The sequence below is a fragment of the Pisolithus orientalis genome (assembly GCF_024613125.1).
Source record: "Pisolithus orientalis strain OTSU chromosome Unknown F5J12scaffold_7, whole genome shotgun sequence".
NCBI classification, from domain to species: Eukaryota; Fungi; Basidiomycota; class Agaricomycetes; order Boletales; family Pisolithaceae; genus Pisolithus; species Pisolithus orientalis.
In genome coordinates, this window is record NW_026260788.1 from 501,148 (window position 1) to 525,517 (window position 24,370).

The window sequence follows — 24,370 nt, forward strand, 5'->3', positions numbered from 1 at the left end:
TTCGTGGATAATATATTAAAACACTCGAATAATTTGGTAAACGACGTGATCAAGGATCTGAACGCAACTTCCCAGAACGAACCCGCATATGCGAAGTTATGAAGGTGAATAGTCGCAAGCCTTCGGCGGGGTGTTCATCGCGGGAAAATGTTGCTGCACAGCGACTTGCGGCGCGGAAGGCCGCTGCTACTACTCTAGCAGTGATGAATGGGGGTGGACCAGGAGACCCGCCAGAGTCCACTGAGCCATCCATCGTCATTCACGTATATAACATCAACTACGTACGACTCATATTTGGTCCCTTGCTCTACACAACAGCAACATTCTCTGAATGTAAATGAGCAGTCCATTAGTGTAATCTGTTGCATAACCGCGATTTATGCGTGATGGTGGTATATTGTGGATCAAGTGATCGGATTAACGTGGGTATTACCGCAGTCTTGGACCGGCAGCATGTGGGGGTATCAAGCGGTTCTTTGCCCTCGCTTCATATCGTTGGCTTTTGATGGCCTGGATACGCTTCCAGCTTCTAATGCCGTCAAATATATCCTGTTGAGAAGGAAAAGTTAAGTTGGTGTGATACAGCCAACTCGATGTAGAACGAACAAACCTGAAGTATAGCGTGAGCATGCAATGTAGGTGCCCAGGCGAAACAGCCGGACGTGGGATCCCTAATGCTTAACAAATTCGTAAACCGTGTTAATTCTTGAAGGTTGCGACTTTTGCATAGCTGATCGTTGGCTTGTACAAGAAGTGCGTGCATGGCGCACAAGCGGTCGAAGCGCTTCTCCCCCTCCAGAAGAAAGAATAAGCATAAGAGGATGTCTTCAGCCGGTACGACTTTTGCATTGAATAACGAGCCCATCAATCCAGCCGTGTTGAGACCTCGCGAACCAAATGGTGAGCAGTCTGTTGATGTCGACGAGACTTGACCCCAGTCTCCGTCCTGCAGGTGGTTGGCGTTGCCATCCGGAGCCGCAAGCATGTCGGACCCACGTACAGGCTTCCAATGATTTTGGAACATCTCCAAAGCTCCAACACGAATAGCCTTCGTCAATTCCTTTGCTTCCATGTATGATATATTTGAAATTCGTTGAATAGCAGCATTCGCAAGCCTAGACACAAGTGGTGCTGACTGGATGGTTTCCACCCCACTGAGCAATAAAGAATGGACAAAAGGCCGAATGCCCCGTTGGCAAATATCGGCGACACCCCTGTCTACCGTCGCTTGAAAATCCGGGAACGACCTGGGCGAGCTTCTGTGACCCGTTGAAATGCCGTCCAAGTCCGACACGGATGTCGATATTTCAGAACCTTGCCGGGGTTCTGCCGGGACACTGTTGTTCAGTTCGTCACACAGCTTCTCGTTGGTACTACGGTGGCACACGTTGCCGCTGTCGTCGAGTAGTAGATAATGCGAGTCAGAGGGTTCCAGAGCAATAACTTTGAATGCTACGACGTCGGGAGTCGGAGAGTCCGTTTCATATACGAATGGCGACTTCTCCTCGTCACTGCGGTCGGAGGATGATGGGCCACAGTGACTAGAGCCTCCATCTACGGAGGAATTAGCATCAGAAGGCGTAGGCGGCGGAGCGCGAAGAGACATCTTGTCAGCTTTAGATGACGTAGGCATGACGTCGACCGTGTCGTTGGGCAGCTCGTCCCAAGCGGAATTCAGGTCGTCGGTGGGCACCGGAAGGAAACTCTCCGTAAAGCAAGCCATCATCTTCTTTGCCCTGACCTGCAGATCATTGGCGAGAAGATAATCCTGGAAACGACTGCGCAAGTAACATTCTGTGGCGGGGGTGACTGAGATGGGGGACAGCATGAAGAGGGATATTAGTGATGAGACGAGGTACAACGGGAGTTATGCTGCTGCCAGAGAAGCCTGCCACAGCGATTTATATACGCCAGAAATTGTGAGTGGACGAAGGCCACTGTGGACGGTGCTTCAACGCATGAGCACGAGGCAGGGTGGAAACGACAGAATAAGGAATTGGCTGTGAACGAATATTCCAAAAGACAGGGGTATTGACAACGGGACTAACTTGGCCGCGTTGCCGTCGGAAGTCCGTCCGACTCGTTTCCAGTGCACCCAAGCCTTGCGGAGTAGCGCCAAAGCACAAATATCGATCAAGTCGTCGTGGGCTTCCCTGATTGTGCCACTTTTTGTCACAGACACCGCAAACAAAGCAATGATCTTTGGTCGAGAGTCAAAGCGCATAAATTGTCAAAGCAACATGCGGATGGTTCCACCGTCTTTGTTCCCAAAAAGGGAATTCAGCAGCCAGGTCTCAGGCATGCGAGTGGCATGATGTACATCTTTTGCAGCTGAGAGTTGGTTTCAGGCTCTGTAAGGGGCTTGAACCCACTGGGTAACAACGGTCACGCCTTGAAACGGCACGGACTCGGGTGAATTTCCAGGACCACCAACGCGCGGAAAGCGGCCAAATTACATCCTGTATCAACAGCAAGAGTGTCTCCGTCGCATGAAATTGAAATACGGTCAATTGCCACAGAACGTCTAGTTGCGAGGTCACTACCTGGGTCTAACTCATTGTGGCAAATAACCGATCTTGCGAGAAGAAGCGCGTTGAAAATCACATCCTGCAGGTCGAATAATTAGGAGCCACTTACTTCGAAAGTCTGTCCTTGCATCCGCCCCAATAGATATCAGTAATCAACACGCGAGAAACGTCTACAGTAGACAGCGGACAAGATAGGGCATCAAATGATATAGGGAGGGGGTTGCCAAGGCTAAAACGATGGGAAGGTTGTTCGCGTGAGATTTCCAACGTTCCCCAGATTAGCCCTGGAAAGCAAGGCCCCGTTTAGTTGTTTCGGCAAGCCCACCGCCAGCGAAACCGGTCCCTATGGGATTACGAAGGTCAGATAGCGGCATGGAGAAGGTCAAATCCAACCACCCGCCTTCTCTTTTCAATTCTATAGTATCCCCGGAGTCCAAAGTTTTGTCACAAACTATGCACTGTTTGGCAGGCCGCACCAGTGAGTCCGTGCAAACTTTGCAAACGACATGAGAGCATTGTTTCATTACTGTTTGCATGTGTTGAACAGTGTTCATGGACACGAAAGAAATACATACGGAGTATAACTTTATTGTTGGAAAAGTTGCTCTTGCAGGAAGGACATATTGCATTCTCTTCCGTTTCGCCTTTGTGGCTTGTTGCAGGGGTTGACTCTGTCGAACGAGAGTTTGATGCTGCCACGAATGAGAATTGGACAGGAGTCAATGACTTCAAGCTTTAAGGTTGCACATAAATTTGGGTCCAGGCACCCTAAATCAGAAAGGCGAACGTACTTGATAGAGTGCGATGGGTGGCCCCCTCGACACATCGTTTGCACCTTGACATCCCGTAATGAAGATGGCGGTCCCTTCGATGTGTAGGTAGGCGTGAGTGACGGAAGCCAAAAGTCCGGGAGTTTTGCTCGAAGGGCCTCCGCTTGTTCCCTCTCAATCTGTCTGAGTGCCGCCTCCTCGGCCTCTCTCATGAGTGTCTGGACGGTAGTGGAATCAAAGTCGAGCTTTCGCTTTCCTGGTCGAGCTGTGGGAGGATATATTACCCGGCGAGAGATAAAAAGAAAAAACGCACCTTCCTTCGCGTTCGATCCAGAGGTCGTTGCTACATTCGCTACACCGGAAGACAAAGTGAGCTGCCCCTGCTCGAAATCCTTTAACACGCGTTCCCTCGCAGCCTCCAATGCCTGTTCCTTCTCCTCGTCTGCCTCTTTCCTCAGCTTTTCTAACCGCTCCTTCTGTCTCTTCATGTCCTTCTTCTGGGTCACTAGGAGCGATCGTTAGTCCAGGACTAGCCAGAAAAATGTACGATACACACGGAGGTCAGTATACACACACTCCTTGCAGAACAAGTGTCCTTGGTCACAAGCCACAGGATCCCTCGCCCTCTGTAAACAGAGAGCACAGGCATCAAAATTTCGCATCGATTCATTGCCCAGTCGTTGCTAGAGTACACCCTTAGTCTATCTGAGCCCACTGAAGTAGGAACAGGACCAAATACACACTCGTCTCGTACCATACTCTGTTTTCTGTTTCTCTGCGTACGAGAACACGGAAGACGCTGTGTTGTTCTTGCTGTGTTTTGTCATGATGGAGGCCAAGCATGTAGGTTGCGTATTCCTAGAGATCGACGTACTAGGCATAAACAGTAGCAAACACCAGCAGTCCCTAGTCAAGTCAAGCTTCAGATCTTGTGCTGCCAACAAGGCCCCAACCTCCATTGCGCGAGACAGGTCCAACAGTGGACTTGATGCGAACTATGCTGTTTCTGCAGCTGGGAAAACAATGGATCCTTATTTCCCAGAACACAAAGAACCTGCGACAAGGTCGACGACAATAGCTACTCCATTACCGGGGGACGAGCCCGAAGAGTCTCCATGAGGAGAGGGTCTGCACTGCGCCCCAAGAAACCGTTTCGGCGGCTATGCCTGAGCCACGCTAGTAAAATAACCATACCTAGAGCCTCTAAACGGAATCTTCATAAGATGGGGAAAATGCGACCGTGGCGTGCCGTCCGCAGACGGATGAGGCATTGAGGCATAGAAATGGTCCAACTTAACGCAATGGCAGCTCAGTTTTCGATAATCAATTGAACTTGGAGAAGACGGTCCTATACGCCTGCAGAGTGCTGGTCCAGTTCGCTGAGATGAGGTGGTTAGCGCACTAATGATGCCCAGTTATTCCCAGCGCTGAGTGCTCGTTGTGTACATATAATACACAGTAAATTCAGTAACATCGTCCACCATGTCAGAGGTTGCATGACAATCTGAATTGTGAAGTAAAGGCTCAACTGATCCAAGCGCTGTGTCCAAGATTGTCTTCTGCACAAGGTTTCGCATTATACTCGTCGCAGGTAGCCCAAGACAGGAAGTATGTCTAGGTAAGGTGTGCGGGTAGCGGGTATGTAAATGCAGCCGCAAGTAAAAGAATTTGTAAAGCCATACGCCTGGAGCAAAAAAGTGTGGACAGAAATAAGGGAAATGTACGGAGTCCTTATACATAGAAGAAGAAAAAGGAATATCCATTCGTCAGTCCACTTCGACGTAGCCATTTGGCGCGCTGGTCGTCCACCGCAAGAGACACGCCTCACACGTACTATCATAAATAAATCCGGAAGAATTCCCATGGATGTCGTCTTCAACTCGTGGAGGGGAAAAGTCGTGTCTCAACGGTCCGTCGATGTCTCGTGATTACAGTAGTTGCTACGTAAATAGTGTCCAAGATGTCTTGAGGCATTGGATTGGGTGGTATAAGTTATTTCCGGCGCACTGCCCCAGCGGCAAGGCAGAATGGGCGGGGCGGGAAATAAGGATTAAAGGGGCGGGCTATGCTATTGAGTGATAGAGGCGTGAGGGGGTTTGTGGCGATGACATTGGCCGCTTCGACGATGTTACGGAAGTTCTCCGTGGTCGATTAGGGTTCGGTTTTCGAAACGTCTGTGGGTCGAGCGCTGAGTAAGAATGAGAGACAAGTAAGGACGACGCAACATACATGCCGCGACATGATCAGCTTTGCCATTGATAGCGGCATAGGGTTTTCATACAACGCTGGTGCTGCATGGGAGGGTTTAAGGGGAGAAGGACTCTGGAGAGGTCTGGACTCACGAGGTGGCTGAAATCGGGGTCCTGGAGTACGGGGCTGCCAACTAACCACAGGTAGCGACACTGAGCGTCTCGGTAGTGCATCGATGTTATTCTCAGGTTGTGGTGTCTTTTCGGGGAGACGAAACGTGAAAGGCAACGATGTAGGAGCATTCCACTGCTGGGGTGTTCGAAGCTTTGGAAACAGAGACAAAGGAACCATGCGCATTTTCTCTTGGTTTCCTAGGGCTAGTCAAGGGACAAGACCATAGCTGCATGAAGGAGAACATGCAGTGAGCGAGCAACAGAAGGAAGAACGAAGCAGTCAAAGCCATCAAGACAGCAGCGACGCTGGGGAACTTGGCGACGACGAGAACAGACATGGTGGTATGTACGTTAAAGAGAGAGCCGAAATCCGTTATAAAGAACCACAACGGATATGAAGGCCGCCAGGTAGTCGTGCTCGTCGGTGTGGGCGACTGGCTGGAGCGAGGGAACTTTGGCAATGGCACAGCTCCTCCAAATATCAACACCCTTATCCGACCGGCTATTCCCGGCCGCTTATGTCATCCCTGTGGAATCGACCACGTATGCGTCCCCCCCTTTCCCATGGCACGCATGGTCATCCGGCGATAGCGTTATCGCGTCATACTAGTAGACACCCTCTCGACCCCTACGCAACATGTTTATTGATCACGCCATCTTCTGTCGGGTATCATTGATCAATATTGGAAGAGCTGGTGATCAGACGTCCTTGTCACCGAAGTTAAACTCTGTCAAAATCCGCTGGTTCCACTTCCTATCAGCGACGTGCCGTTTCCTATTTGTAAGTATGTACATACACACTGCAAATGAAGGGGAAGGGCGGTAATACGCTTGCATTCAACAATTCTCATCGGGTGTAGAGATACGTTTCCAGGCGCTGGTCACTTTGCATAGACACCATCATCAGTGATTACACCCTCCTCCAACGCTTTAATTTCTTGAAGTAACGGTCAGCAACGTCTCCTACATGAAGGAAGTTCGAAATCCGACTCACGGAGCGCAAGGTGCAGACTATGGAAACGAGAACGACCTAGACTTGCTGCAGAAGTGTTATTATGTACAACAGAATCGATACTGCGGGGCCTACTTACCCATGCCGATCCACAGACGCGGTTGCCCCGTTCTTCTCCACACACCTTGGGGCTCGCCCTCGTTATCTAACCCCCAAATTGGACCAACCTGATTTGCTATCTCTGATCCGCACACTTCCCTTATGGAATCTCGTAATTCACCAAATCTTTGCGAGGAAACCAATTAGCTCTCTGCCCCCGATACGTACGCCTCATGTAACGGATCAAGGCAACATACCCAGTGGCAAAGATAACAGCGTCACATCCCACGTGAGACCCGTCGTCAAACTCCAGACCGTCAGAAGTGAACCGCTGGATGGAACAACCACTTTTGATTCTGATATTCCCTTTGATGATCTCCCCAGAAGCGCCAGTATCTGTCTTGGTATCAGGATGCGTTTTCCGAGGTTCAAGCGCCAGCCGTACCAACATAAAAGCCACCTCCTCTTGCGTATATCAAAGGTAACAGCCCAGCATCATCGATCCCAAGGTTGGTTCTGAATCCAGCGCTTTCGAGATCCTTAATCAGATTCCTTGGCACACCTCTTAGAACAGCACGATGGGGACCATGTGGAGGACGCACTTGTCGACATTCGCGGCGCGCGCTGTCTCGGCTCGCAATAACGGTAGAAGACTTGGCCAGGGGAGTGCAGAGCCAAGCAGATCTGAAAATTCAACTGAAGAGTTTTCATTGTACCTTTCTGAGAAGCATTCATTTCAGGATTTAGCTGGAGCAACTTCGTAGCAAAAAAACACTTCGGAAACCTTTTAAAGAGGAAATGCTAGCATCCAAGGAGATAACGTATGTTGATGATCGTTGAATCCTGTCAACTCCCGTCAAGTTCACGAGTTGGTCTAGAATAGATTCGCAACGTACAATGTCACTTCAGCGTTGCGTCGATACAGGTCCATTGCAATATCATGCCCTGCGCAGATTGAAAATATGGTCTATGGGAAATCAGGCTAGCGATTGTTTTCTACCTGAGTTCGCAGAACCGACCACGATAACTTTCTTTCCAGCGTACTCCGCGGCCGAATGGTATTGTGAGGAATGCAAGACCGTTCCGCCGAAACTAGCCTGTCAAGGATATGAGGTCACGGGCGAAGCATGCCGTGGACTTCGCTACCTTTCCTTGGATATCTGGCATTTTGGGGAATCCACCACCGTGACCGGTGGAGAAGACGAGATGTTTCACCGTCATTGTTTTTAGAACACCCTCACGCAGGACAGAAACGACCCAGGTCTTTGTGTCTTCATTCCAGCTTGTCGTCACTACTCTAGATGATAACCACACATTCAATTCTAGAGCTTTCGCATAAAATTCAAGCCAGTCTGCGAGCTAGCACAATATCATTCGCTCAGAGCTGCGGTCTGGTGGGCCTTGAGCACAAACCTTTGCAGCAGGGCAAAACACAGGCCACGTCGATGGAAACCTGCTTACAATGATGGGATCACAGGTGGAAGATATGAAGGTATGACTTCACATACGGGAGGTAAGGCAGATGATTAAACCCTAAACACGGACATACATGGATGAATTACGAAGATTGCAAGGATATGATACCCACAGACTATATCATGCAAACAGAGTGATTTGTAACGTTTCCTCCACTAATATCTAGTTGTTTGTGAGTTCGAAAGACATCGAATGAGCACTTACATTATCTCCTATGCGTGCGCTTCGATCGATGACAAGGGCCGAAGTGTCCATATACTTTAGTCTAGCAGCAATATCCAGACCACTGTGCCCAGCACCGATAATAAGGACTGTTGGGTCCCCAATTACTTCATGAGACTGCTCCTCACTCCAATCATGACGGATTGCATGGTCGCGTAATGTGCCTGCCTGCCTGACGTCTGGGTGAGTCTTCCACGGATTTACGCGCAACTCACTCTTTCTGGGTAGTCTTTCAGTGATCCCAGACGTGTGAGGAGGGACCATGCCTTCCATTGGGTATCCGGTGTTGGCACGAGGAAGGCAATCCCAATGCCCTTACCCTGTTTAGTCTCGAACTCAAAGCAAAGTCGTAGGAAGACCACTCCGGGAATCGGTTTCACCAACACCGGAGCACGAAGATGATCTTCAGCAAGGCAGAGTGGCGCCAGTCCAATCAGGTCAAGGCGGTCATCCAGCAATTTTCTAATGGCCTCTGCACCGCGTATGGTACGGAAATCCCAGGTGAGAGCTAGAATGTCTTTCCAAAACCCAAACGGGTGAAACAAATCAGTCGTCAGTCCAGTGGCCTTGTTGCGAACATTCGCGCTGAACGCGGTCAACCACTTGTTAGCTTCTGCGATAGGGGAAAGTTCCTCCAACGCTGTTGGGTCGACGCCAAGATCGGCAAGCGTCGGGATATCGAACGGTGGAGACGAAGACATGGATGAACAGTTGAGAAAGCTGATCAAAGACTACTTCGATTACATATCATTTGATGGTGGGCGTCGATGGGCTTCGAGTTTCAGTTTGTAATCTCCACGTGCATTTAGGACATTTGCTAACAGGTTCACACTCACCGAATCACGCCGTGAAGGCTGTACTCAATACAATACAACGTATTTGGTTGACACGAGCGACAGCGTGGGTTGGGTATGTACACACTTTGATGACGGTGTTGGTACTGCTGTTGTATTGGTTGTTCTGGTATTTTCTGGCGATGACTAGTTACGGAAAGAGGATACATATCATGATGGGCTGATTCCCGGTTCCCCACCTACATTCGATACAACGCTCTCGTTTGCTTTTGTTCATTGCACAGACCATGGCAGAGTCGGAGGCACAGAAAGAAAGAGAAAGGCCGCTCACCTACTTCGACATCACGATCGGTGGGAAACCGGAGGGGCGCATCGTCTTCTCACTCTACGCTGATCTCGTACCAAAGACTGCCGAGAACTTCCGTGAGTGCTCAGCAAGATGCTGTTTTGGCGAGTATCTCCCTTCTCACCACGAGCACAGGTGCCCTCTGTACGGGTGAGAAGGGGGTTGGCAACTCCGGCAAACCACTTCACTATGCTGGTTCGGGCTTCCATCGTGTTATCAAAAGGTAGGCTTTCCTTTGCGCACCCAGTTGTTTCATTCAGATGCAGATCAGGTTGACTGGTTTTAACTGTTAACTGTCAGGTTTATGTGCCAAGGAGGGGACTTCACTGCTGGCAATGGTTCGTCATTCTTTCCGCTCTTGAACGTGTCTCTCAACATCCCATCAGGTACCGGTGGCGAGTCCATTTACGGGGAACGTTTTGAAGATGAGGACTTCACCATGAAACATTCAAAACCCTTCCTACTTTCCATGGTTGGTCTTCAAATACTTTCCCCTCGATGTCTCTTTGACCAAGGGATTCCACAGGCAAATGCAGGGAAAGACACTAATGGCTCGCAATTTTTCATTACCACAGTCCCAACCCCTCATTTGGATAACAAACACGTCGTTTTCGGTGAAGTCATCAAGGGGAAGTCTGTCGGTATGCTGGTTTTCCCAAGTTCTTCATCACGTAGCTTGCAGCCCTGATCGTACATTCACTCAAGTTCGTGCCATCGAAAATCATCCGACGGATGGAAAGGATGTTCCTACTGTATCCATTGTCATCTCCGCGTCTGGCGTGCTTTCTCCCGATGACCCCTGCTTGGTAAACGCGGGTGCATCTGACGGAGACATATGGGAAGACGAGGCTGTAGACGACGAGACCGGCGCCGACCAAGACCCCAAATTAGCCCGCGATATTGCAGAGAAAATTAAACAGATCGGTATCGGTTATTTCACGGGTAAAAAGGCGGGAGACGGCACAATAATTGAGGCACCACAACCAGACTTGGCCTTGCAGAAATTCCAAAGTATGCATCTTTACTGCTTCATTGGATAATGCGTACCTAACCAGATTCTTGCAGAGGCACAGAAGTACCTTCAGCTTTTCACTCACGCCGACTTACCAGAGGATTATCCGGATTCGAATGGATACCGTGTCGCCTATGCTAAGATGATGCTCACAACCGCACAAGCTGCTCTGCGCGTGCAGCCACCCGATGCTGCAATCGTATTGGATAATACGAATCAGGTAATAGAGGAATACTTGGATTTGTTAGAACCAAAGTTCCAAGGTTCGTCATTTTCTCGTTGGTATCCTACACCGAGTGACCTCTACCCAGCAATGGCATACTATCGCCGTGCATTGGCACACAATTTGCGTGGAGATCATGACCTCGCATTGAATGATCTCGCGGAGGCCAACAAGATATTCCCCGACCCTGGTACCCAGAACGAGATTACTAGGATCAAGGCACACGTGAGAGAGATGGAGGAAAAAGAGAAGAGACGATACAGGAAGATGTTCTAAACTAGACGCCCTTGGACACAGAAGAAGTAGCATACCTTGTACAATAACTAATAACGCGAGTTAATGAATACCGACATCTATAAATCATTGTTGAAGCTGTCTATGCTAAGCAATGAAATAGAGGAGGAAGTCGCGTTTTCCGATAGGTGATACCCTGGGAAATTCTCCGGATGGGTCATCTCGAAGTAAAATAGGTGCGAAGAGCATGGCTGAACAGATGAGTCAAATGGAAATGACGCCGAAATCGATGCATACCAAGATGAAGAGCTTTGGAACTGATGCTCCGGGACCCAGCCTTCCCCGACGCGGAACCTTGCTGCCCGACGTAATGCAGGAAAGCCGTCAGTGATATCCAAACCTTGGTGAAAGGTGTCTGAATGTCTGCGATCTCCACAAGATCTGGAAATGTTACATACATTGATAGATTCACGAGGGAACTCGTCCAGCAACTTGCACACAACTACTCAGATGCGGACATTGCACAGGAATTTCATGAACGTACTTCAAAGGCGGTTTCCCTGTCCCTCACTTGCAGACATCTCGCTTGGAGAGACGGAGGAATCACCGGGACCACTAAGGAGTCCAGGAATGCCACAAGCGTAGAAGCAACTGCTGCACAGAGATCACTGCGATCACTTTCGGCAGTTACGGTTGGAAACTCTTCTCCCGTATCGAGACACTTCAGAAAAAGGGGGTGTTGTGAGTGCAGCAAGCGGCGATGGCATGCAACAAACCTCGCGTATGACTGTACACAGTTTCCGCCTGGCTGGTCGTCCAAAAAACGTGTCCTGCACATGTTAAACATCAGTGATCTCTAACCTTTCGTAGATGAATGTCCAGACAGTTTCTGACGACGAGTTGGTCATCATCCAATTAATGAGTCTCATAATCTCTCTGGGTGCATTGAGAGCCTGCGTGCTCGGCATGAGGTCTTCAGGGGTCTTCAGATTCCTAATGGGCCCCGGCAAGCGTGCAAGTCGCTCCAGCGTGTTTACGAAACACGTGTATTCTGCAGGTCGCAAAGTAAACCAACGGCATCGGAAAGGCGAGAGCTGAGACTTACGGTAATCTCCGCTTACCGAGATGAAGTGGTCTTTTCCAAGAGCAGTGTGCAGGATGAGAGTGCATTCTAGTTTAGGTGGACGGAGGTTGAGCTTCGACGCGGCAGCATCATCTACGTAGACAACAGTGGTAACTGCCACCGTCTCCTTTGGTCGGAGTAAACCCTACGAATACGCTATGCAAAATGGATCGATATCGTGACACTTCCCACATACCACCATGGGCTCGATGTGAAGCCAAGACGGAGCTTGGAAAAAACCTATCAAACAAGTTCGCCAATGTGAGCCGACGTTACCACTCACCCACAGGCGTATCGGGCGCAGCACTCAAGAACCGAAACACGCAGGGTATCTGTTAATACGATTATAGTGAGCTCCTGAGTCCAATGAGGCAACCGTCTGTCTACTACATCACCGTCATTCAGCAAGACTAGAGCTTTTTTAGTAGGACGTCTATAACTGCAATGCCCCTGTTAGCGGAACATTCAGCCGCAGCGAACACGATGAGTGCATACAAGATCGGACCGAAATCGAGGTTCGCCGTTTGAACTTTGATGCGTGGTTTCTTAGATTGGTCGTATTCAGACAGCTCTCGGTGGAGTCCACATGTATGTTCCTCGTATGTCCCTTTATTGATGATCGCTACCTGCAAAACCAGTCAAATACTACAATGCAGCACGCTGGCACGGCGCACCGGTATGTGAAAGTCGGCGGATATAGGTTGGTGATCGCTCAACGTGATCTCCGGGTGGCTTCCATACCCTAGTTGTTTGAGATCGATGTCGGGCGACGGCATATACATTATCCGATCCGTCCAAGCGGGCTTACGCCTGCATCTGGTTGAGCTGCTCGTGTAAAGGTAATCTCTGGACTACCCACTTGGTATCGTAACCCAGCAGATCTCTCGACACACCTGCGCCATATCGATATGTCCTGTATCATATATCAGTATCCTGTCCCACAGTAATGAATAGGGGACGGACGGAAAGTGGGTGATAGGGTGCTCCACAAAGTGAGAGAAAGCCTCGTTAGAGCGTATGGAATTCCGTAGCTAGGTGAGACTTAGTATCTTTATTAAAAACCGAACAAGGAATCTACCTGGTCATATGCAACTATGTGTTGCACGCCACTATCAGGGTAGGAAGTTAGGATAGCTCTAATGTCTGAATCTGACAGGTTTATCCGATAGTTGAGATCTGATCAAAGCCATATCACATTAAACGAGAGGCCACTCCAATTCGGATGTGACTTACCACCCTGCGCCCACGAATGATTTAGGCCGTTAGTGAGGGAAAAACAAGTATGTACTAGCTCACCATCCAGAAAAGCACATCAGATTGATAAAGATTGAGCGTGTCATCGTACCCGGTGCCTCCGGCAGACGGGAAAGTCAAGCGTGCCGAGAGATCGTGAAAGTCGTAATTCCGCCTTTCCACCATCTCATCGAACGCAGCCAGATGTGCGTTCACAAAAGTCAGTGCAATGGGTTGTGTGGACGCCAGTTCTGATACTCCGGATGAAGTTGGAGTGAACTCCAATCTCACAGCTGTGGCACCTTTGTTCCCCTACAATAGATTGTGTGGGCAAAAATTGACGGACGACTGATAGATTACCATAAAACCCATAATGCCTGCGCCTGCATGACAGAACTGGACGTCGTTGAAGCACGAACGTAGTGCCTTCTTGACAATTACTATCAGTAGCATTCCAACTAGCTGCGTCGAAACCAACTATGATACGTTCTCAATGACCGAAAGTTGCTTTGGCAGCTGGGAACGTTACCTTCTCATAGAGTATGCCTTTTTCGCCAAGTCCTGCAAAGATTGCCGTCATCCACATTTCTTCCTTTATGGGACTTGTTGCATATAGAAGAGCCTCAGTCGACATATCAAGTTCCTGAAATCCCAGAACGAAAATATCAGGGTCCGCCCCTTTCATTTCGGGGGTGGCGTTGGCGGAGGACTTGGTTAACAAGTCATCTTCATCTTTCTCTAAACAGAGACGTCACACTGGTACCACTCGGAATCAAGAGTGTAACCTCACCTTCTGGCAGCAAGTCGCACAAAGGCCCCAAAGGAGATAGCGGCTCCAGAGGGGCAATCCAGGGCTGCCCAGTGGTTTTCTTAGCCGCGACCCCCCGAAGCCAGGGCGACAAGTCTTGTGAGGGAATCTTCCCGTTGACATTGAAAGACCCCAAGCGCAAGCTGGATGAACAATTTTGAATAAAGGAATAACCAACTTGAGGGCGGTAAATACCGCAAAGACTTGGTTCCTACAGTAGCCTTTGCAGTTGAGGCTTTGCGTATCCATTCGTCGCGCACTGTTGAGATGTCTCGAAGATCATTTCCAGGGAGTCCGGCAGTTGCTTTTGAGAGCCGTTCGTGCAGGGGTATTATCTTGGTACGGAGATCAACTACCTTGGCTGTGCGGGGGTCACAAATTGGCACGTCAATGACGGTAACACTGCAGCAGCACACCGCGCACTTCGTAGAGCCATTTGATAGGGGCGCAACCAAAGAAAGTTGTCAGACGTGTTCAACTTCCTGGAGGCTTGTAAAGATACGACAGAATGAGATTTTCCTCTTTCTTTTGGCATTCGGTGGTCTTACCAGCTATGGCTTTCAAACGACGATACTCGGCTGAAAATTTCTGTAACTTCTGTATGTCGCTGGTGATAAAAGTCTGAGACGGAAAATCTTCGGAATTGGATTTGATTGTAAGTGTAAAGACTGAGTTGGACACATTCAGGAAAGAAGACATGATTATGCATTCAGACGTCACACACACACACCAGAGACACCCGGGATAGTCGGTGATGCAGGAGAGGGCAAATTTTCAAGTGATTGTTGTTTCGCCTGAGCGACAGTCAACGAAACATCACCAGTGATCGGAGAAGTGGTTTTTATTTGTAACTGGTTGTTGCTTTCGTCCAACTTGAAGACGATGAAGCTTCAGATAACTCCCGTAAGCACAGCGAAACGGACGCTCTATTCGAACACCTGGCACTGCACCTACCGTACCAGGTTTGCTCAGAGGAGCTAGTACCTACCTTGCCTCTTCAAATCCCCCGTCATCGTGCGTCACTATAGAAAGGAGTCGTCGACTGCGTTGTAGGGTGTCCGTGTTGGTGTCCGCTTGACCACTACCGTAGCTTTCTGCGTTTCCAGGTTCCACCTCAACGTTCAATGTGACCGTCGTGTTCTCAGATGGTCGAAGAAACGACTTGACCAGATCGTCCTGCCGATGGCTCATTCCTGTTCAATCAGTGCAAGTTAAGTCGCCGAATGGGGTTGCTCGATTTGGCCAAGTGGAGTGATTGACACATTCTTTCCCACGTTACCCCGCATTTCTTTCACTCAGCGAGACTCCACAATGCCTGGAGTAGCGCAAAGGCAAATAACAAAGGAAGTGCTCTGTGCTTGACGTCTTAATGGATGCGTTGTCTGCGCGTAGGGATGTAGTACGTCTTTGTGCCAACGTCAAACATGTGTCGTACATAGAGATCACGCAAGTAACTAGAACTATCTCGAAGTGGCACTTCCCACTGGTCTCCGGAGCATAAAAAGGGTCCTGGCGTCTGGTTGTTCTCGCCTGTATCCTTGTCTTATACCACATCCTCCACGTCGTAGTAGTTTGACATGACTCGTACGGAGCGCGCCACATACCCTCGTGCTGCGATGAGGGACCGTTCCCTATCCAAGTCGGGTCTGGACAATCACATCCGCAAGGGTGGTGGTGGTCATCACAACTGGGGAAGGCTTGCAGAGGAAGAATACCTCGAGGCGGCGGCAAGGGAGGATAACGCCCATGAATTCTCCAAGGAGTTCGACGAGCACGGTGCGCAATCACGTTGGCGTTGTCTCGGGTTTCGTGCCATCCTTACGCCAGGTCTAGGTAAGAAAGTCGATGCCCGCAAGCTTACGAAGGAGCGGTCAAGTTCACTGTCAGAGGAAGATATCCAACGGGCTAAGGAAATCAGGAAGAACGCCCTCAAGGATGATGGTGAGTTCTTGTACACTCCTGCAAATCCGAGATATCAAAGTAGGGGTCTTGATTGTAGATATTGACCTCACTACCATTGCTCGTACTTCCTCTGCTGTTTCCACCTCTCCCCCTCGTTTCGGTGACCTCTCATCTGTAGAGGTAAGTTGGTGTTTGGCCAGTGTTTCAACGTTCGACTAACTGTTTCTCGCTAGACGTCCAGCGCCGTGTCAATTTAATCCGTCGGAAGACGCGACTGGCTACTCTACTCTTCTGTTTGCCTTAGCCTGTCTGACATAGCCCGCAAAGACTCTGTATTAGTGTTGACGTTGTGACCAAGTAACCTATCATGTATGCTACAAAAACGAACGAACCTTAGTATTTGCGATTTTTTCATCGTATCGCTTAAACAAATTCTGCCCGTTGCAGTATGATATTATAATACACAAGCCCTCTGGGCACCCCTGGACGCCATGACACACAGCCACACCATCACTGAAACAGACCGGCCTTCACGTCCTCATGCGACGAACATCTTCGTCGGCAAGCATACAGCCAACATATCTAGGGGATGGCAGCGTGAGGTTCGGCAAAGTCCATCCTAACCATTGATCTTCGTCTGCAAGGAATCTGGAAACCGAGAGGAATTGCGTTTGAACGGGTGAGCACAAGCCACGATCCCTCCTGGACGCCGTACCTCTCCTCGCCCGCAGGGACTGTTGTTACGTGCATGGCTGCCTCCCAGGACACAAGCTGCTCTCCATAAGTAAGCTGACCAGGGTAGGGATTGTGCCAAATCTTGTAATCATCGGGGCCGTTCACAGCTATGTCATTGACTGGGTCAAAAAAGTCGAGGCAGTATTGTCCATACTGTTCCATGCCACCATCCCAGATGCGGATGACCAAGGGGGAGTTGGGGATCGGATAGTGTTGGATGTTCTTGTCGTTCGGCAGTGGCTTGGCCTGGAAATAATTAGCGCTTGCACGGACAACAATATAATAGTGACATACTCCAAGTGTAGGAAGCCTCCCATCGGGTGCCCAGGAAAATATGTCGTCCCACTTCTTGTTCAGCATGTCATTGTACTTGAGCAGAGTTGCATCACTGGCGCCCATGGCGTACAATGCCTGCTTCACGTCTGCTGGCGAGGAGGGCGGCAACATGTTGGGGTACACACGACGCATGTAGTCATCGAAACTGCTCCGAAAGACACCTGGGGGGGGTGTTGGGTTGCTCCTCGGTAACACTCGTTTGCGCCCGTTTCGGAGGGGTGCAGCGTCGTAACGCAGCACTATTTGTTTTCTCAGTGGCTGGAAGGCCGCCATCAGGAATGAGCAGGGTAGATACAGTGGCACGAAGACGCACACGGCGAGCGGTGGCGTTTATCCATCCTTTGGAAGGTGTGTTGCGCTGCTGTCTGCGAAGGGGAATGGGAATGGACATGAGTTTTTGTACTTACTTATCCAATCCCGTTCCTGTTCCCTAAAAGGACAGGGAGTGCGGAGTTTCGGGCTATCTTGGGGTGGGTACACCAGCCTTAGAAAGACTCGGTGCTCATCCTGAAGATCTCGTGCTTGATCCTTTTGTACAGCCAAAGGTTACATGCGAAGGCCATGTAAATATGTACTACAGCCGTTGCTTGGCACGGCGGTACTGATTTATCTGTGTACCAAAATGCAGATTCTCAATAACCCTGTGTTGACCACCTTCTATCAATGTTGGTGGAGCATAGTGACCGTCCACCCTTTCACGTGGATAATAGTAAAGAAAGTCAGGTTGACCATCCACATGAGTGTGCTGCTCATAGAACTCGTGATACCAGCGGATGAAATAGCCCGCAATTGGCTGGCCAGCAATCACCAACACCATGGGTATGGTACGGACAGGTGGTAGCTGTCACGAAATCCAGTTGCAGTCGCACAAACGGATACATAAAATGGTGATCACTCACAGGCACCATGCCAAAATTGTTAGGAGGACTGGGACCTAAGTCAACGACATCCAGGTTGGCCACATATGCGGGGAATGGGATCCAAACTTGTTCTGGTGGGTGACCAACTGGAACGCGGACTTCAGGGATGACAAAAGTAAGACCATTAGCGACCGCCAGTGCACGCTGCCTTATGGGTATAAGTCCCGCATTATGACGCCAATTTGTAATATGAAATGTCAATGCTGTACTGCCCAGGGTATCGTGTCCCTTCGGAACCAAGGAGGCCATAGTAAGCCATGACTGGCAACATGGAGATAGACATTCGGCACGAGCCATATCCAGTGGACAAAAAAGCAAGGGACCACACATACGTCAGCCCTAAGGGTCTTGATGATAATATATGCGCCTGTTCAATCGACAGTCCCGAAGCAGAGTCAAGGTGTTACAGCAATTTGCGAAAATAATGTCAGTAGCAAAATATTTGCAAGTCGCGTTGTGAGGTGGCGCTAGTGTTACTGATAGTAGCTTCCCACAGCGGGAACGGCACATGGAACTAAGTAGTAAGTACAGTGCATCGAGAACTCAAGGTCGAAGCCGATGCATGGGCATGCGTGGACAGCGCGAGAGATGGGCTAGCAGCAAGACAGGACACAGTACGTAGCTCGCCGTCTCACGTTACTGACGATCCGTCTCTAGCTACGGAGCCAAGTACGACGCACCAAGAGCGCAAGGTCAACAATGTACAGGCGTGTATGGAGAGTACTGGGCGTGATAAGGTACGAAATCGACTTCCTGATGTTACTGACGATCCGTTCCTAGGTATAGAGATACTTCCGGCACGTGTGGTACACAGTAGTGAAGACTGCGAGGACAGGATACTGAGACCGGCACCGAAGGCGGAAATATCGAAGACCAGCGACACACGTGACGACCGGCTTGGACAAGCCCCACAGAATACGATTCATTATTCCGACCGTTCACGCACTGACTGTTTAGATTCTACAGGTACTTTAGTGGTGGCTAACGAGGCGTTCGTACTAAGCAAAATAATGGCCATCTCGGACAAACGAAAGAAGAAAACGAGCGAAGAGCGCGAGATGCCGAAGGACCAGGACCGCCGACGCACGAAAGACATCAAAGTGAAATTCCGAAGGACGAGAGAAGCGAGTATGCGCGACTAGAAAATTCCGACGAACATTCAACGGTGCCATGTCGAGAAGAAGTATCGGTTGTTGGTCCGGGCAATATCGAGGAACCAACAGAGATGCCGTGTCTCGAGATGGCGGAATTTTCTTCGGGCATAAATAAGTTACTGACTATGGAACCACAGAAGACTACGGTACTGCAAGAGCACGAGCGAACTAAGGTGACAGGATCGAGACATCGTGCGGACGAGAAACGCCGTATCGAGGCGCCATCAGCGCAAACGGGTCACACGCAGCCATGGAGTTCGTTCGAGGAGACAACGAGTGATGGTCACTGCCCTGGCAACGCTGAGGAGTTCTACCCAAGGTATCAAGGGGTCGAAGAAAGCGCTATCGAGAATTTCGCGGTCGACTTGCAAGCACAGCAGTTAACGGACGAGCTGTTTGTGTCAAAGGCAGAGGATAGACCGGTCGAGTTGCTCGCGTGCAGTCTAGAGGTAGAACATTTGGTATGTGAAGGGAACGCTGACTCGTACAGAGCGTCAAAGCACGCGGAACGTGTCGAGACGAAGGTCGTAGCGAAGAAAGTTGAGGCGAATACGACGCCTGCGGAATTTGTTTTATTCAAGGATTCGTCAAGGGTATCGACTCGTGCACTCAGTATTGGGATCTATTCGTCTGATGTTCAAACATTTTGACATGATGCTGTCTGGTAGCTGCCTTGGCAAGAGTGTTGTTCCCCTCTTCTAGGTCGGAATTTATTGTGTTGAATCAAAAGGAATTTCCCTTTCAAAGAAGAGCCGGAAGGACGCTATATATCATTTGGCAGATATTGAGGTACATGCTGAAAATATATGCCAGCACGTCTTTGCCACCCTAACAGCGACTGTCTACCTTCTCAAGGTACTACCTCAAGTATGATTAATTGATTTGCGGAAGAGCAGGCAAGGCAGTGCGCTACCGTGGGACAGTTTGTCATGTTTCGAAACCCGCGGTGATCCAGGGAAGTGGGCAGGCACGAGTTCTGCATGCAATCGCGTGACGCAGCGGCAGAATAGCTCGGAGTATTCAAGGTTCCTTCTTCACCGAGGGCATCCATGCGCGGAGGGCCAGAGAGAGCGCATCGGTCCCAGACGGAGATCATCGGGGTTCGAGGTTAGCCCGTCGGTTACACGAGGAAATATTCACCCTCCAGGGCAATCCCAAGGGTGTACATGCCACCTCGCGGCGTCGGAAAGAGTTCAAAGCTTCACAAAGGGAGTAATGGCTAGCAACGTGGATTATCGTGCTGTTGCATCCGACACTCCCCAACGCTGACCGACACTATATACACACTAGCCCATCTTCGCCGTAAGCGATATGCTCCTCAATATGGACCATGTTTCTTGTCAAGCTGCTGCTAAGAACAACCTTGTAGCTCTACTGAAGATGAACCTGATGATTGGTAAACTCAACTTGGTGTTGGCATTCGTACTAACCTGAGTGGGCACCCGTATTTACAATAGAACGCTGCAGAGTTACTGTGAGCGTGGCGCGCCGCCCATCACTTCTTAGGGTCGTTCGGGTGCTTAGTGGAGCATGTAAACTTAGCCTTTTCGACTTGGCGCTGACCACATGATGGAGCAAGACGTTGACACACTGACGGACCGTCCAACAAATTTAAAAAGCCCATCGTGATTGGCAAATATGTTTTATGTTCTGAAATTTGAGTTTTGAGTACGTACCTTGACTTACATCGAGTCACGAGTTGAGGGGAGAGTGAAAGCGAACGATAGCGTGTAACACTTGCACTTGCAAAGGAGGGAGTCTTCCATGATTTTGTCAATCGCCTTACTGTACCCTCATCCGCTGGAGCCATCGAGATGGTCATGCCCGAGCTATTTGGTAGCGTAAATAGCAACATATAGGCCTAGTTCAGAACGCGACGAAGCTACCATGTGCATATCATGAAGCAGATGCAATACAATTCTGCTCAACAGTGCATACGCCCAGTGTAAGTCCGTCATACCACCCGATTTCGGAAGTCTCCCGGATATGATCCAAGTCGAGGTGCGGGAAGATGCGCTTCTGCAAAGTGAAACACGGGGCAACTTGTCCAGGCAGAGTTTTGTATACGGCGATGGGGGTCACCACGTACACCACATCAGAACTTGTGGACACAAGGGTATCTACCAAGGCACTTTCAGCGGCACCTGCGAGATCTGTGATTGCCACTTTTCCGGACTGGACGTCTGATCCGCGCGTGTGAGCAAGTTGCAACTCAAAAGAGATAACACGGGAGAATACCTTGCTGGGGAATCCCGAGGAAACGGCGAGGCGGCATGTATGTCTTCCAATAAACGATATGGGTAGTCGTTGCAAGATTATCCGTCATTCGAGTATTGAGATAAAGTAGCGAAGGGACAACCCCGCCCTGGTGCATGATGCCAAACACCACCGCAAACACGACATTAAACATAATCCATGTGACCTTGCGATAACATTCTATGAATTATCATTATCTCCACTCGAGACAGAGGGGCTTACCCAAAATGCTTTTCTAGGCCACCGAGACGAGGTGGCAACGAGCACTATCGCTGGGAGAACTATGGGGCATAAAAATCTGGGCTCTTGATGGGGGACAACGCACAACATCGCAAGAAAAAGAACAATTATTTGAGATATCGCTATATAAAAAAGGATCAGAGATGTACAAGCACCTTACATTGCTCCACTCTTACTTTCTCGTGTAACATCAAGCGCACGTGCCCTACCCACAGCACCGTGTATTGAGCCCTTGAAAGAATGGTATATGTTGCAAGTTGTGAGAAACCAGACCCACGGACTTAGCAACATCGGCAAGTTTACAAATAGATGCAACCAGCGCGGGTGCAGCCCATGTTCGGCCAAATTATCTGCAGAGGAATTATACCTGAGAAAATTGAGACATGGAAATACTGGGTGAAAAGGAGTTCCCCAGTAATAGAGCGCGTCCGTAACGGCGAAACAAAGGACCGTGAGAATCCCAGAACACAACGGCAGAGCCAAGAGTCTTCCCGTCCGACTTATAGACCCTGCAGCTTTGTACGAATATCGAAGCGCCTGAAAGCTTATTGGAAGTGCGAAGGTGAAGAAGGTCGGTCTCATGGAAGTTCCGAACGCACCCAAGGTGCAAAGGGCATGCAGATTCCAATGCAGAGCCGCATTTCCGCTCTTCGCGCTATGCTCGTGCGAATCCGATGAAACTATTCCCACTATATTGTTCAAGAATACCAAGCAAAGGGCTGCGATCACTGACTCGAGCGAGTTGGAGAAAGGCCGGATGTAGAAGGCATGCGTGACATACGATGACGAGAGGAGTAGAAGTGCGAAGGAACGCATGGGTGGCGGAACGAGTAGGGCCACACTCATGTCTGCGCGAAATTCAGACCCAAACGAGTACAGAGCACGCACACCTTACCGAGGAGTGAAGACAAGCAAAGGAAGGACAGTCTCTCGAGCCGGAAAAGGGTCGCCGGGCCCAGGGTTTGGTCGGACAGTGCTGCTGTTTACCTTCATTCAAGTTCCTATGCTCCACAGGCCTGAAGCGAATCTCTCACAGTAAATTCTTTGAGCAACGAAAAACGGTAGTCCGGTGGTCATATATACTGGGATGACGGCCCGCAAAGGGAAAGTAGGGTCCCACTCCCATGATCTGAAAGTGTAGTATCCAAGGATATCCGCTAGATCCCACGTCAGGTCCCCACAAGCTGGATCCCACCGAACTTCATACGCACCAGCTGTGATTTCCGCATTTTGCATGTGTTCGTCGGGATGAATGTACCCAGTGCCATAAAGCGCGAATAGTATGCGAGCCACCCAGAGAGCAGCATATATCCGACTGAATGAGTGGCGGAAGTCCACCATACGACTTTAACCTCGCTGTCGAGGTCGTCCGACACTGCTATGTAGTAGCCTGATCAATGCGTTAGCAGTTGTTTTGAGCCATTTCTTACACTCACCGGACCTGGCGGAGTTCCAAACACATTTGGCCTTCGACAAGTCGCTATGGTCTGTGCAGCTGTTCAATGGTCCGCCGAGGTGCTCACTGATAATAATTGGGTTTTGCGTTACCGTCGCGCAATACATTTACTTCGTTTTGTCGACGGTTTACGACAATAGGCCTCTCTTCACTTTTGCTCGGAGTGCAACAATCTCCTTTACCCCAAAGCCGATCCACAACGTCGTATAATGGTATACGCCTGCAGGATATGCACCTATGACGAGATTGGGGACAATAAATGTGTTTACCGCAACGATTTGCTCACTGTCACCAAGTAAGTTTCATTCGTTGGGTTCACTCGCGCGGTGCGAGACGCATCCGCGATCCATTGCGCCTTCTCGTATGATGGCTTATTAAGCTATTCGCCTATCACAAAAGGGAGCAAGTTGGCGTTACAACCGACCTGGGTTCCGATTCGACCCTAGTACGTTACTACCCTTGTTTGACCCTTGCGTTTACAAATCACCCGATTACAGGCCCATGAGAACATTACATGTCCGCGCTGTGGTCATGAGGAGTGCGTGAACCTGGGTAATCTCAAACCTTTTACTGATTTCGCAAACCAGCGCGGTCTTCTATCAAGACCAGTCTAAACGGAAGGAGACGCGGATGATCCTCTTCTTCGTGTGTACGAAGTGCAATCACAGTTTTACAGATCCCACGCTACCGCTTGAAGGCAGACCAGACACGTAGGCCGCTATCTGCTAACCTTGGCGTAGATAGTCTGGGATCTGTGCCGTACGTTCCCCAATTGATGTGACAATGGTCCGCTACTAGAAGGTACGAGTAATGCAATAGGACACCTTCCTCTTCCCTTGGTAAACCGTTCGAACGTGTATCTACGGCGTAAGAAATAACTATCTCCGCTGATCAACGTAAGTGAGCTGACCCCTCGATGCCACAGGCCATTGGCTACAAAGATATGTGCATTCCTACAGGCATTCGATCGCCGTGGTGCATCCGCTTGGGGATTTATTTTGGGGATACCTCCACGGCCTCCAGAGAATCGTACCCCTGCCTCACCATTTTGCTGTTAATGCTGTTTATGGGTGTGCCCCCAAGGGCAACTACGCTGCATGGTGACCTCAACTACGCCTGAGAAATCCTTGTGACGTGGGTTCTACGTAGTCAAATGAACGACTTCGCCGCCGCGCACATTTTGGACTA

At 49.7% G+C, this 24,370-nt stretch overlaps 12 protein-coding genes across 12 annotated transcripts; 5 read left to right on the top strand and 7 right to left on the bottom strand.

Annotated features, from left to right (window-relative positions):
- Positions 1–429: 429 nt before the first annotated feature.
- On the bottom strand, positions 430–1,828 carry F5J12DRAFT_781172 (uncharacterized protein; the record flags this gene model as incomplete). The annotated part of the gene is made up of 2 exons (XM_051742540.1): positions 430–549; positions 611–1,828. 2 exons carry the CDS (start codon positions 1,826–1,828, stop codon positions 430–432), a joined length of 1,338 nt encoding a protein of 445 aa, XP_051602167.1.
- A 978-nt stretch (positions 1,829–2,806) lies between these two features.
- F5J12DRAFT_904437 (uncharacterized protein) lies at positions 2,807–4,125 on the bottom strand (the record flags this gene model as incomplete). Its single annotated transcript, XM_051748521.1, has 7 exons — positions 2,807–2,871; positions 2,929–3,054; positions 3,104–3,261; positions 3,320–3,563; positions 3,612–3,803; positions 3,855–3,981; positions 4,042–4,125. 7 exons carry the CDS (start codon positions 4,123–4,125, stop codon positions 2,807–2,809), a joined length of 996 nt encoding a protein of 331 aa, XP_051602168.1.
- Positions 4,126–5,361: 1,236 nt separating this feature from the next.
- F5J12DRAFT_904438 (uncharacterized protein) lies at positions 5,362–5,999 on the bottom strand (the record flags this gene model as incomplete). Its single annotated transcript, XM_051748522.1, has 4 exons — positions 5,362–5,472; positions 5,528–5,589; positions 5,641–5,794; positions 5,829–5,999. The coding sequence occupies 4 exons, from the start codon at positions 5,997–5,999 to the stop codon at positions 5,362–5,364; spliced, it is 498 nt and encodes a 165-aa protein (XP_051602169.1).
- Positions 6,000–6,468: 469 nt separating this feature from the next.
- On the bottom strand, positions 6,469–9,111 carry F5J12DRAFT_765683 (uncharacterized protein; the record flags this gene model as incomplete). The annotated part of the gene is made up of 15 exons (XM_051742181.1): positions 6,469–6,598; positions 6,656–6,696; positions 6,749–6,898; positions 6,970–7,112; positions 7,162–7,264; positions 7,315–7,432; positions 7,488–7,555; positions 7,609–7,657; positions 7,713–7,809; positions 7,859–8,071; positions 8,126–8,165; positions 8,221–8,245; positions 8,301–8,343; positions 8,393–8,578; positions 8,626–9,111. 15 exons carry the CDS (start codon positions 9,109–9,111, stop codon positions 6,543–6,545), a joined length of 1,818 nt encoding a protein of 605 aa, XP_051602170.1. The 3' UTR covers positions 6,469–6,542.
- A 380-nt stretch (positions 9,112–9,491) lies between these two features.
- On the top strand, positions 9,492–11,405 carry F5J12DRAFT_969740 (peptidyl-prolyl cis-trans isomerase; the record flags this gene model as incomplete). The annotated part of the gene is made up of 7 exons (XM_051750064.1): positions 9,492–9,627; positions 9,686–9,773; positions 9,851–9,888; positions 9,937–10,022; positions 10,077–10,191; positions 10,256–10,561; positions 10,616–11,405. 7 exons carry the CDS (start codon positions 9,492–9,494, stop codon positions 11,059–11,061), a joined length of 1,215 nt encoding a protein of 404 aa, XP_051602171.1. The 3' UTR covers positions 11,062–11,405.
- Positions 10,705–15,072, bottom strand: F5J12DRAFT_816073 (DNase I-like protein). Its single transcript, XM_051745064.1, has 23 exons — positions 14,914–15,072; positions 14,732–14,851; positions 14,607–14,672; positions 14,379–14,544; positions 14,166–14,326; positions 13,905–14,113; positions 13,736–13,852; positions 13,439–13,687; positions 13,376–13,379; positions 13,221–13,318; positions 13,106–13,173; positions 13,002–13,055; positions 12,817–12,952; positions 12,638–12,768; positions 12,533–12,581; positions 12,426–12,474; positions 12,339–12,370; positions 12,125–12,287; positions 11,904–12,070; positions 11,796–11,849; positions 11,564–11,740; positions 11,317–11,449; positions 10,705–11,270 (listed from the first exon to the last, which is right to left on the bottom strand). Exons 3-23 carry the CDS (start codon positions 14,617–14,619, stop codon positions 11,167–11,169), a joined length of 2,334 nt encoding a protein of 777 aa, XP_051602172.1. The 5' UTR covers positions 14,620–14,672; positions 14,732–14,851; positions 14,914–15,072; the 3' UTR covers positions 10,705–11,166.
- Positions 15,073–15,482: 410 nt separating this feature from the next.
- Positions 15,483–16,497, top strand: F5J12DRAFT_816076 (uncharacterized protein). Its single transcript, XM_051745065.1, has 5 exons — positions 15,483–15,582; positions 15,635–15,959; positions 16,017–16,124; positions 16,183–16,265; positions 16,319–16,497. The coding sequence occupies exons 2-5, from the start codon at positions 15,761–15,763 to the stop codon at positions 16,340–16,342; spliced, it is 414 nt and encodes a 137-aa protein (XP_051602173.1). The 5' UTR covers positions 15,483–15,582; positions 15,635–15,760; the 3' UTR covers positions 16,343–16,497.
- A 53-nt stretch (positions 16,498–16,550) lies between these two features.
- On the bottom strand, positions 16,551–17,544 carry F5J12DRAFT_816085 (uncharacterized protein). The gene is given in 3 exon segments (XM_051745066.1): positions 16,551–16,655; positions 16,667–17,066; positions 17,316–17,544. 2 exon segments carry the CDS (start codon positions 17,427–17,429, stop codon positions 16,668–16,670), a joined length of 513 nt encoding a protein of 170 aa, XP_051602174.1. The 5' UTR covers positions 17,430–17,544; the 3' UTR covers positions 16,551–16,655; position 16,667.
- Positions 17,545–17,623: 79 nt separating this feature from the next.
- On the top strand, positions 17,624–18,214 carry F5J12DRAFT_816091 (uncharacterized protein). Its single transcript, XM_051745067.1, has one exon. It carries the CDS (start codon positions 17,707–17,709, stop codon positions 17,995–17,997), a length of 291 nt encoding a protein of 96 aa, XP_051602175.1. The 5' UTR covers positions 17,624–17,706; the 3' UTR covers positions 17,998–18,214.
- A 786-nt stretch (positions 18,215–19,000) lies between these two features.
- Positions 19,001–20,324, top strand: F5J12DRAFT_518620 (uncharacterized protein). Its single transcript, XM_051739828.1, has 3 exons — positions 19,001–19,842; positions 19,899–20,019; positions 20,086–20,324. Exons 1-3 carry the CDS (start codon positions 19,302–19,304, stop codon positions 20,105–20,107), a joined length of 684 nt encoding a protein of 227 aa, XP_051602176.1. The 5' UTR covers positions 19,001–19,301; the 3' UTR covers positions 20,108–20,324.
- A 697-nt stretch (positions 20,325–21,021) lies between these two features.
- F5J12DRAFT_816099 (glycosyltransferase family 22 protein) lies at positions 21,022–23,154 on the bottom strand. Its single transcript, XM_051745068.1, has 7 exons — positions 22,938–23,154; positions 22,761–22,883; positions 22,622–22,705; positions 21,903–22,574; positions 21,709–21,848; positions 21,469–21,652; positions 21,022–21,413 (listed from the first exon to the last, which is right to left on the bottom strand). Exons 1-7 carry the CDS (start codon positions 23,065–23,067, stop codon positions 21,127–21,129), a joined length of 1,620 nt encoding a protein of 539 aa, XP_051602177.1. The 5' UTR covers positions 23,068–23,154; the 3' UTR covers positions 21,022–21,126.
- A 54-nt stretch (positions 23,155–23,208) lies between these two features.
- F5J12DRAFT_904442 (uncharacterized protein) lies at positions 23,209–23,896 on the top strand (the record flags this gene model as incomplete). Its single annotated transcript, XM_051748523.1, has 5 exons — positions 23,209–23,211; positions 23,323–23,477; positions 23,582–23,627; positions 23,680–23,720; positions 23,770–23,896. The coding sequence occupies 5 exons, from the start codon at positions 23,209–23,211 to the stop codon at positions 23,894–23,896; spliced, it is 372 nt and encodes a 123-aa protein (XP_051602178.1).
- Positions 23,897–24,370: the final 474 nt, after the last annotated feature.